The 12,488-nt window shown below is 35.1% G+C and overlaps 2 protein-coding genes across 5 annotated transcripts in view; one reads left to right on the top strand and one right to left on the bottom strand.

Annotated features, from left to right (window-relative positions):
- LOC129750000 (uncharacterized) overlaps positions 1-8,998 on the top strand; it is a 64,068-nt gene extending 55,070 nt beyond the window's left edge. For all 4 annotated transcript variants that reach the window (XR_008738245.1, XR_008738246.1, XR_008738247.1 and 1 more), the window contains one exon: positions 8,262-8,998. Coding sequence is in view for 1 of the 4 variants with exons in the window: in XM_055745182.1 (XP_055601157.1) it covers positions 8,262-8,600 (339 nt within the window). In the remaining 3 variants the exon portion in view is untranslated. The remainder of the gene's footprint in view (positions 1-8,261) is intronic.
- LOC129749990 (cyclic nucleotide-gated cation channel beta-3) overlaps positions 1-11,195 on the bottom strand; it is a 28,565-nt gene extending 17,370 nt beyond the window's left edge. The window contains exon 1 of the mRNA XM_055745171.1: positions 11,010-11,195. The gene's annotated coding sequence lies outside the window, so the exon portion shown is untranslated. The remainder of the gene's footprint in view (positions 1-11,009) is intronic.
- Positions 11,196-12,488: the final 1,293 nt, after the last annotated feature.

Raw genomic sequence — 12,488 nt, 5'->3', positions numbered from 1 at the left:
AATTGGGTTTTGGTAACTTCATATCATTAGTAGAAGAGTATTTGTCGTGTTCCCAGACGAATGAAAAGGAAAGTTGACTAAACTTAAGTATATGTTTATTCAAGAAAGTGTGACAACTGAATGACAGATCTTTCACACAAGGGGTGGTATTTATACCAGCAAGTACCCCTAGCGTGATGATAGCATGCTGCGACATTCTAGTAGCTTCTGATTGGTCGTGTGGTCGTGGCCTACCACAGTATTCTAGTGGACTCTAGTTTTGATATTGAGGAGTTTGAATAGCCTTATAAAGATAGTAAAATCATTTCGAAATAGTATAAAATCGTAAAAAATTACCGAATCATATCAAAATCATAATTAAAATTTTACTTTTACAACAACTTCAACCATTCGTAACTCGAATTCTATTTCGTCAATTTCATTTATCCATCAAAATTTTATAAATTTAACACATTATGTAAAATATAGAAAGTTTGCTCTGTAAGTTTTGCCAATTTATTAATTTTTGCCAAGCATTAACAGAAAAATTTACATAAATTTTCATAAATATAAGAAAATTAAACAAAATTCAAATATATTTTTATTGACAACGTGCTCTGTATTTTTATGTACATACTTATATAATGAAAAACTAAACAGAATTTACAGTTGGGTAGTAGAATTGAACTAGAACCGGTTTTTTACTGACAAATCTATCAGAAAAACGACTTTTTGGAGCAAAATTTTTACTTTAGAAAGGTGCAATGATTAAAAAAACAATCAAATTTGTATCATCATGTTTATAGATGGCTTTCCCAATGCACTTGTCAAATCGAGATACTCCGTACTTTGAAAAATCATCATTATTTATGATACAAATAAAGTTCGTTGAAAAAAATGTTCTTCTAAACGTCAAAATCTTGTGAGTGTTACTTTTTTTAACAATTCCATTCTACGTTTTTTTTATTTGTCTATATTTTTTTCTAAGGAGAACGGTGAGCTTGAAAGCTTTGGAAAATGGGTGATCATTTTTTATATTTGGAGACCATAAAAATGACTAGAAGAGCATTTTAGTCACGCGGTTTGACAATTTTGGGATGAATAAACCGTGGAGGTTTTAATTCACTTGAAAAGATTGACGTACATACATGAGTTGGGAGCGATAATTCATTTCCTATTGCGTGATATTTCTACTATTTTTCAAATGGAGCAAAATTTGTGAAAATATGCAAGACTAATTAAGATGAATCTATTCTCGAAGTGACCTAGGCAAATGTTTTTTTATAGCGTTTTCAAAAATCTATTAGGTTTTGTTTTCTCTCAATACTCCGTCAGCCAATTTCGTTTCTGAAATTTGGCCCGCCTGTTGAAAATGTTGGCCACCCATGTATTAGAATGTATAGTTCACCGAAATGCCATTCATCATTCAATTGAATCATAAACCAGCGGTGATCATCTGTTAGCACTAATAGAAAAAAAAAACCGAGACATGGGGTGGTATGAAAAAAAACTTAGTAATTGCTTTTGCTAAACTGAATCGAGCAGTCGAGCAGTCGCTTAAAGCAATTGCTTCGGTTGTTATGAATAAAGTTTTTTTGACAGCTGTTTTCTCAGTCAGGAGCTTTTACTTTTAGAACAAGCTAGTTTGGTATGAATAAAGCTCAAATCTGAAGCAATTGCTCGACAAATCCCATAGCAATTGCTTTATTTTCTAAGCATGCTCGGTAGCAGACTTTTCCAATAAAAAATTCTTTAATAACGTCATGAACTTATCAAATTAGCAATATTTCACTTCAAAACAATTCAAAAAGGTATTTTCAACATGGATAAAGAAAATTCGAAGTGATAACCCAACTTTTTTCATATTCCGGTCGTTGTATAAAATCATTCGTCTATGATAAAATTAAACAAATCAATTAGTAAATATTTCAAATTAAAAAAAAAATCCGGCTATAGTGGAAGAAGTCCCAATTGGCTCAAAGTAAGAAATAAATTGTAATAATTTAAAATATTATACAGATCTATCATTTTTATATAATTTTGTTATAATCCTAAGATTTAAAAAAAATCTAAATTAAAATACGCGCCTATTGCTATTTTTTTATGCATCGGATTATCCCGATCCGAATATACATGTGGAAGAGCTTATGATAAATATTAAAGTAAGGCAATTTTTTGCTTGACAATATTCGAATATGTTTTCATTTTTCTTTAAACATCGACATACGAGCACGCATTTACCAAAAAAATTCCGGTCGTTCTTACACCCACCAATCGCTTCGTCGACTTCAAGGCTACTTTAGCCGTACTTTTCAATTTTCTGATCGTCTTCTTTCATTTTACTTTAGAAAACTTCAGATTCTGCTGGTTGGATAGCTCTATTTTTCGAAGCAAAAGCTATGTTCTAAGACTTTAGTACACATCCGCTAAGCAAATGTTTATTCATACCAAACTAAGCAAATGCTTTGGACTTTTGCTTTGATTGATTTCGAGCTAAGTAAAAGCTATCGAAGCATTTGCTAAACCTTATTCATACCACTTATGGTACTTGAGACTTTAGACCTAAGATTTGAGATCGGAGCAGGGGTGTCAGGTGTCCTGATTTATCAGGATTTGTCCTGATTTTCGAGAGGCCGTCCTGATTTTTCAAAATTGCCTGAATTGTCCTGATTTTTGAAAAATGACCCTTAAAATGTCCTGATTTGTCCTGATTTATAGAAAATATCTAAATTATTACTTAATATATTATTAAATGATGAAAAAATCAAACAATCTTTAATAAAATAGTTTAACCAGTTTATCTGATCCCGATAGGAAATTTGACAGATGAAAAATTTCGCCTTTCACATACTTAGTTGGGTGCCGATTTAGTCTGGCTACGAATCACCCTACTAAATCAATGACCCTATTTAGTATGCCGATTAATCGGGCTACGCTTGAATATGAAATAGGTGCCATACTAAATCGGCTGATGAGTAGGCTCACACAATTACGTATGATTTAGTAGCACAATAAGTTGATCTACGTTATCGGGGAGGATTGGTCAATTTAGTAGGTTTTCGTAGGACTCTATTTCGTTGGCATACTTTAAAAAACGAACACACACATATAGGATCTCAGTGAAACTTCATGTTTCTTTGAAGAGATCTAAGCTTTACTTAACTCTAAGGCGTACATCTTTCAAGAATATCATGGCTAGCATCTTACAAATGCTAAAACCCCCAGACCACAGAAAGAGTACTATGTGTGCCGTGATCGGGATTCGATCTCATGGACTCTGGCTTAGAAGACTGGAACGCTATCCTCTAGGCCACGACCGGCGGCTTAAGTCTATTTAGTATGGAATAGTCATAACTGAATTAATTTTCGACATATGTTATGTGATGGAGTTCATCGATGGGAAAGCTTGGCCCACGACAGCACGGAAGGCCTCGTCGGTGCTCATCAGCGGTTCGTTGGAGAGGCGAGCGCATTTCTATCGGTTCCATCATGACGACGTTCAAAATGACCAAGTTCCCGAACGTTTGCCGGATATACCTGAAGCCGTAATAGATGGTGTTCCTGACTCCGATGGAGGCATCGTTTATGAATTCCTCCGCCCTCACCGTGGGCCAGTTTCTAGATGCAGTGCTTGGATGGCAAGCTTCTTCGCAGGACATATCGTTTCCAGATCGGCTAAGTTAAAAGACTTCGGCATAAGAAAAATCTCCACTGGACTTGCTCCAGTCATGTCCCTACTGCTATTAAATATGACTTCGCAGGTTTATTTTACTAAATCATGTGACTAATAAACCTTTTTGGTCGGGTGGTTGTTGTAGTGAATTTTTAAATTAAAATGAAAATTTATAAAACCCCTCGTTGATCGAGTGTTTGGGCAAGTGACATAGATACCAATATTAGAAAATGAAAACAAGTTGCAAGAGTTGATGAAGAAAATAATAAAAAAAGATCGTCCTCTTTTCCTGTGGACCTGCAACCGAACTACACGTCTTTTTTTACTCCTGAGAGAAACCCTGGATTTATTAGTGGCGACGGTGGATAAAAGTTTCGTTTTATAGTGCGCGTGGTAAACCTGGTTACGCTTGAGCCAGATAGTAACAAAAAGCTGAGAAATTGTAATCTGTGGTGCAGTATAGTATTAACTAGTAAAATTTCATTTGGCCATTTTGTGGCGAGTGGCAGCGCGTGGTTTGCGACACTCTTATAAAAGAAATTAAAAAGAATAAGTCGTTAAAAAAAAAAAAAAAAGTTCTTCAAGTGTATTCGACGAGTTATAAAGCCGCGTGATCTTTTTTCGGGAATCGTAAATTCCATTGGCCATCTGGGAATCATTTTTCGTGGTCTGTTGCGAAATAGCTGAAGAGTTCAAGGACATCCGAAGCGAGGCATAATTATAAAAAGAACAAAGGTTGTCATCGTAAGGTAAGTGCACCAATTTTGCGTCAGTTGAATTTTGTGTTTTAACGAATCTTCGATCCGGTGCAGCCAAAATGGCGCTTATTGGCACGATCGATCCTTACATTTTAGGCACGTCGTTTACCAATTATGCCGAACGTTTAGAATTTTTCTTTTCCTGCAATAATATTGCGGACGAAAAGAAAAGAGATTTATTTTTAACTTTTTGCGGCATGGCGGTCTTTAATGATGTTAAACTGTTATTTCCTTCTGTGGATTTGAGAACTTTAACCTATAAGCAGATAACAGACAAACTAAAATTGCGATACGATAACACGGACACTTTGGTGGTGATTCGTAATAATTTCAGGAGTAGAAGGCAAGAAATTTCTGAATCTGGGGAAGATTACGTTTTAGCGCTCAAACATATGGCAGAAAAATGCAATTTTGATAAAAGGGATGAATCCATTTTGGAACAGTTGGTTCATGGTGTTAGAGAGGATATACAGCAGATATTATTCAACGAAGAAGATCTTACACTGGAAAAAGCGGAAAAAATAATTAAGAATCGTGAGTCGGCAGCAAGGCAAATTAGAGCACTTAATTCGAATATGCACGTGAATTCAGTTAAGCATCGATTGGGCCAGAGAGATTGGAAGGGAACAGAGCGGTATAAGAACAGAACAATGAGGTACGACAGAAATTCTTTTCGGCGTGAAAGTTATCCGGTTCAAAATCGATCGACATCTGGACAAAGATATGGTCAGAGGTCTTCTTCTGGTGGAAGATACTCTAATTACGAATGTAGCTTTTGTGGTGTGATGGGTCACATTAAGAAAAATTGCTATAAGTACAAAAATTCTCAAAAAAGTTCGGTAAAGTTTGTCGAGGAAGTTGAGCAACCGGAGGAAGTTCATGATTACTTTAAAAGGCTGAAGATGGTTTACGATAACGACAGCGATGATTCAGGTGACTATCCATGTTTAATGGTAAATGTAATTAAAGGTGTGAGTGAACCTTGTCATATTAAAGTTCAAATTGAGGGGATAATTTTTCAAATGGAGATTGACAGTGGTTCAGCGGTTTCAGTCATGAGCAAATCTGACTTTTGTAAGTTCATGGGTCACGTTTCTTTGACTAAAAGTAACAGAAAACTTGTTGTAATAAATGGATCAACTCTAGAAATTTATGGTAAAGCTCTGGTAAACATTTATGTGAACGAAAAACAATTTTTAATGAGTTTAATTATTTTGAACACCAATCATCAATTTCTTCCTTTAATCGGGAGAGATTGGTTGGATGTGATTTGCGAAGGCTGGAGAAAAAAACTTACAAATATTTTTACAATTAACAATTTGACAACTGACGATCAAAATTTAAATGATTTGAAAAACAAATATAGTTTAATTTTTAACAATGATTTATCTACTCCCATAAATGGCTATGAAGCAGAACTTGTATTGATGGAAAGTAAACCCATTTTTAGAAAAGCTTATGAGGTTCCTTATAGGCTTCGTGAGAAAGTGGTTGAGCATCTTGAAATGCTAGAAAGGGATGGTATTATAACACCAATAAAAACGAGCCTTTGGGCTTCACCTGTAGTGATTATAATGAAAAAAGATAACAATATACGAATGGTAATAGATTGTAAAGCATCAATCAACAAAGCACTTATTCCAAATAAATATCCTTTACCATCTGCACAGGATGTTTTCTCGTCTTTATCTGGATGTAAGGTGTTTTGTTCATTGGATCTGGCTACGGCGTACACGCAATTACAACTTACTGAAAAATCAAGAAAATTCATGGTAATAAATACAATGAAGGGGCTGTATACTTATAATCGTCTACCACAAGGAGCTTCTTCTTCTGCTTCTTTGTTCCAGCAAATTATGGAAACTATATTGAAAGGACTGGACCATGTATTTGTTTATTTAGACGACGTTCTAATTGCTGGAATAAATCATGAGGATTGCAAGAAAAAGTTGACATTGGTTTTAGATCGATTGTTGGAATCGAACATAAAAATAAATGTAAAGAAATGCAAATTTTTTGTAGACAATCTACCATATTTGGGACACATTTTAACGAGTAAAGGGCTTATGCCGAATCCTGAAAAAGTTTCAACAATACAAAAAGCAAAAATTCCAAAAACCGTTACAGAATTAAAAGCATATCTAGGGCTTATTAATTATTATGGGAAATTTTTGCCCAATTTATCTTCGGTGTTAAATCCATTATACAAACTGTTGCAAAAAAACAATAAATTTGTTTGGACTAGTGCATGTGATAAAGCATTCCAAGAAAGCAAATCAAATTTATTAAAAGCAAATTTTTTGACTTTTTATGATCCTTTGAAACCGATTGTGGTCACAACTGATGCTTCGTCCTATGGTTTGGGAGGAGTGATATCCCATGTTATTGATGGTAAAGAACATCCTATTTGGTTTACATCGTTTTCGTTAAATTCTGCACAAAAATCCTATCCTATTCTCCATTTAGAAGCTTTGGCAGTAGTGTCTACAGTTAAAAAATTTCATAAGTTCCTTTATGGACAAAAATTCACAATATTTACCGACCATAAACCATTATTGGGAATCTTGGGAAAGACTGGGCGAAATTCTATTTCGGTTACAAGACTTCAGCGTTACATCATGGAATTGTCAATTTATGAATATGATATTTCTTACAGACCATCCAACAAAATGGGAAACGCGGACTTCTGTTCAAGATTTCCGCTCCCAGAAGAGGTACCAAAAAAGTTGGATGAAAATTGTATCAAGAGTCTCAATTTTTCGATGGAGCTACCGTTAGATTTTACTAAGATCGCAATGGAAACAAAAACCGATAAATTTTTACAGCAAATAAAATTTTATATGAAATATGGATGGCCAGAACACATGAACAAATGTTTTTTGAATGTGTATTCAAATTCTCATGACTTGGAGGAAATAGATGGTTGTCTATTGTTTAAGGATAGGGTAATAATACCTTTATCGTTGCATTTAAAAATTTTGAAAATGCTCCACTTAAACCACAGTGGAATTGTTAAAATGAAACAAATGGCTCGTAGAAGTGTTTATTGGTTTGGCATAAATGAGGACATTGAGTCTTATGTTAAAAATTGTGATGTATGCTTAAAAACGACTATAGTTCCGTATCAAAATAAAACTGGAGAATGGATTCCAACCAAACGACCTTTCAGTAGAGTGCATTTAGATTTTTTCTACTTTAACAAAAACGTCTTTTTGTTAATTGTGGATAGCTATTCTAAATGGTTGGAAATTGAAATTATGAAAAATGGCACTGAAGCCGAAAAAGTTATTAAAATATTGAATGGGTATTTTTCACGATTCGGACTTCCTGACGTAATAGTCTCTGACAATGGACCTCCTTTCAATTCCCAATATTTCATACGGTTTCTTGAAAGGCAAGGTATTCAAGTGATGAAAAGTCCGCCCTACCACCCTCAAAGCAACGGGCAGGCAGAAAGATTAGTTAGAGTGGCTAAGGAAGTCATGAAAAAGTTTTTCATGGATCATGAATATGTAAATATTAACATTGATCATAGATTAAATCTGTTTTTATTTAATTATCGAAACATTTGTTTGCCATCTGATGGTACGTTTCCAAGTGAAAAAATTTTCAAATTCAAACCAAAAACTTTATTGGATTTAGTGAACCCAAATTCAAATTTCAAAAAACAGCTTAGCAAACCTGTGGATGATAAAAGTAAACATATAGATACCTGCTTAAATGATCATAATGATCCCTTTAAACAGTTAGTCATGGGAGACAAGGTTTTATATCGCAATCCAAAAATTCACGAATTTCAGCGTTGGACCGAAGCTATTTTTATTAAACATATTTCTAAAAATATGTTGCAGATTGCGCTAGCAGCTCAACCAATCTCGGCCCACAGGGGGCAGATTAAGTTGATACCGAAATCTGGAACTGGACGAAATGTTGCGTTTCGAATGCATGATGAAAACCAAGAAGGACAAATTGACGAGATGGACCATCCCCGAGGAACAAAACGAGTACGAGTGGAATCTGAAGACGAGCCATTCTATGGGTTCGAAGAAAAACACAATTCTGGCATACAAAATAAGGATTCCACCGGACCTGGAACGTCAGATCAAACGGTCACCGCAACATTACAACTTCGAAGATCGCAAAGAGTGAAGAAAAAGAAAATTGATAACAGTTTTGTATACCACAAATGAATTCCAATTGAAGAAATTTAAAAACAGTGAATTTTGTAAAAACTCTATTATTATTGAATTATTGTAATTATTAATTTGAACGGAAAGGTATTGTAGTGAATTTTTAAATTAAAATGAAAATTTATAAAACCCCTCGTTGATCGAGTGTTTGGGCAAGTGACATAGATACCAATATTAGAAAATGAAAACAAGTTGCAAGAGTTGATGAAGAAAATAATAAAAAAAGATCGTCCTCTTTTCCTGTGGACCTGCAACCGAACTACACGTCTTTTTTTACTCCTGAGAGAAACCCTGGATTTATTAGTTGTATTTTGCGGTCAATCAATCCGAATATTTTGTACGATTGGGTAGGGTGGTAGGAAAAACAATCGATGTTTGAGGCCAATCAATTCTGCTATTTAGTCGGATTGAGCTGGGTGGTACGAAGAAAAATCAATTTATGCTGTCAATCAATCCGGCTATTTAGTACGATTGGGTAGGAATATCTCATCAACTTTATCGCCCTACTAATCAGGCGATTTAGTCGGTTCCTACACAATCGTGCTACTCATCACCCTATTTGATAGGCCTACGAAATCGGTTTATTAATTGGCTGATGCCCAGCAAAAACTTCCATAAGCGACGTTGCAACAATAGGCCGATTAGTATGAACAAAAATTGGCCGACGCACTCTTCGCGAGCCGACTAAGTATGATGAATAGTAGGGTGTATTTCCTATCGGGGATGATGATTTTGGTTCAAATGATATTTAAATTGTGTAATTCGATATTAACTGAAGGCCAGCCAAGATTCTTGTAGCTTCAGTTGCAAAATTTGAGGCGTCGTCAGCACCTGTATTTCGCTTTAAGTTATGCAATTTAAGCAGAGCTGCGTGTTATTTTCATCAATTTAGGGGTGTCCTGAAAAATCCTGATTTTTTTATCGCGGTGTCCTGATTTTTGACAAAACAACCTGGCACCTCTGGATCGGAGATATGTGTCCTGAGACATGACAAATGATAATGGTGCTTCATACCTGAGACAAGAGGGATGAAATAACGGGAATCTAGTCCTGATGCATGCGACATGAGATTTGATTCGAAAGACATAATTAGAGATGTGACTTGAGACCTGAGACATGAGACACGAGCCATAAGCCATGAGACATATATAAGAAATGGAGTTTGAGACAACAGACCTGAAACATGAGACGTCTCATTACTCATGTCTTATTTCACTCTTACTATTCACGCTTCACTTCTCTATTCAGACGTCTTATTTCTGACTACTAACTTCTCATGTCGCACTTCTCAAGTCTCGATCCTCACGTCCCACTTCCCACGTCTTATTTCTCACCTTTCACGTCTCACTTCTTTTTCTTACGTATCATTAGTCCATTCAAAAAAACCAAATTATATCAATCTAAAAATTTAGAGCCATTTGCTTTTTTTTCTGTTTTGCATGTTATTGTTGAAGAGATTGAATCAGCTTTGGCGGTTGATTGATTGAATATTACGGTTTTACACTACTTATTTACATTTTTGTGGCTATGGTCTTAACAAACATAAGTGAGGCACACTCTCAGCAATAGAAATTATTTCTCTTATTTGGTCAGCAATGTGTTAATAAAATTCAAAAAAATATATCCTTATGTCCAACATATAGCTTCTAACTTCAGCTTACTTAGGCACAAATTGATTTTTTTTGAGGATTTGGTATCTCCAGTTTTTTATTCGGAAGTAAGTATTTGGTAGGTGATCTACAGGTTTGTAGACCTTGGATTGTTGCAGCTGAATAATGTTTGAGAATCATATTTGAGTTATGATACAAGGTTTCCAAAACTGTCAAAAAAAGTTAAAACGAAAAAAAATTATGTAAAACATTTGTTTACTTCTTTTGTTGTTTAACCATAATCCGTGCCAGATTCCCTTTTCTAGAAGAATTCTAAAGCAGTTAGAAGTTCATTTATCACGATGTCAATTATAGCAGAGTTGAATTATGATCAAGAATCGAATCGTTGTTTTTTCGTAGTAGGACCTTACGTATGTAATGTATCAATCTTCCAGTAGGCACCCTTCTTTGCTACTTACTGAGCCCATGTTGAAATTTCTAATGGACAGCTCGCGTGTTTCTACTACACATTTCAAGCGTTTATTGAAATGTGCTGAAACAGTAATTCACACAAGCAAGTTATACGTACCTGCAATATTGTTGATAAGGCAGTAGGAAATGTTTGAAGGTACCTTCCTTATAGTAATAAATCACTTAGTAATGAGGCCACAAATTTGCGGATTGCCCTAGTCAATCTTCATTACTTTACCGTAGTGGGGTTTCGGTTTTGCAGGATTTGATTGTGATTTTGTGTTCATGAACCACGATGAAATGGGAAAAGGAATAAATCAAAACAAAAATATAAAGACTATCTACTCACAATTAGATTTTTCTCCTGTCGATGAGTTGAAAAGTCACATATTTATTGAAGATTTTGGAAAACTGTGCTGAGTAACTTTTCCTTTATGCAAAAATACGGAAATAAAACGCGCTGGAAAGTGTCCAAAAAACTTTTTTTTTCGAAAAAGTCTCATGCGTTCTTCAAAATCTGAATTGTGGTTCAACTAATCTAACAGGATACTTTTAAATACCATAAGACATTTTGAAAATATACTAATGTTATAGAAATATGACACTACTCGCCCAAATGCGCATGTCCTTCGAATACGCTTCGTCCTGTGTCCTAGCACTCGCAAGGCCTTCTTCGGGATGCATTCCTCCAGACAGGATACAATCATGGGAGAAAAACAGCGCAACAGGTACGATGTTATCTCGTTATGTGGCAAATGTTTACAAACAATCTCAAAGTTAGAAGAAGTGGCTCCAGAGAGCGAGAAAACAGTTTAGCTGCTGTTACACATGGTTCACTTCTAGTTAAACAGTGTCCTATTTTTATTTGGGTGCTAAATGCATAAAACGGTTATACCTCTGTCCGTGATTTTCACATCAGCGGTGCAATATTTGGCGGTATGCTATTTTAGCGGTTTACCATTTGAAAAATGAACCTAAAACGCGGCATGACTATTGGCGGTTTACCATTTGGCAAATGGCCTTTTTGGCGATGTTATTATTTGCGTTATGAGCTTTTTCGCGGTTTTTCGTTTTGACGGCATGGAACATTTCGCGATAAAGGCCGCGTTACACCTCAGGTGAAAATGAAAATCAAAAATCTAATTTTGTCAATAACTCAAAAAAAAAGCGACACATATCGGGAAGTAGGCGTTGACCCAATGGCATTTTTTCTCGTGTCCGCGAAAATTCTCATTAATTTCATTATTTTAAGCAGTAATTTTGCAGAAAAAACGTGTTAAAATGCTATTTCCAAGGGACTGAATGTGTATAAACATTATTATTATAAGAACCGGCTCAAAAACTAGTTGTATAAATAAAAAAAGAAAGGGCTCAAACGGTATCGCGAGTTTGAATAAATTTAATGCAAAAAATAAGCTTTGAGCAAGTGTGTTTGTTTGTGTCAGTGCATGATTGAAGAAAGTTTCGTGATAATCTAAATGTGTTGACTGAAATTTTTGCTCATTTTCTGATTGGGATTTATGACTACAATAAGAAAAATGTCAGTTTTTAAATGTTCTTAAATAATTTGTAAGGAGTCCATTGCCCTTAAATTAAAAACCGCTTCTGTACGATTTTTTGTGCACATATCTAAAACGAAAAACGAAAAACGACGAACTGACTAATTGATTATTGGCTCGATTTATTTACATGTTATTGATTTTTTTTTGTAATATGAGTGAACACATTGGCCCTTATTCTGCGCCGCGCGTGACGTGACGCTTGTCACCTCACCTCGGAGTCACCATGAGTTTTGTCACCTTATTCCCGTAGTCGATGTGGGTGAAGT

Source organism: Uranotaenia lowii, chromosome 2, assembly GCF_029784155.1.
Source record: "Uranotaenia lowii strain MFRU-FL chromosome 2, ASM2978415v1, whole genome shotgun sequence".
Classification (NCBI taxonomy): domain Eukaryota; kingdom Metazoa; phylum Arthropoda; class Insecta; order Diptera; family Culicidae; genus Uranotaenia; species Uranotaenia lowii.
Note: the sequence above shows the minus strand (reverse complement) of the source record. Positions and strands in the feature narration are given on the sequence as shown.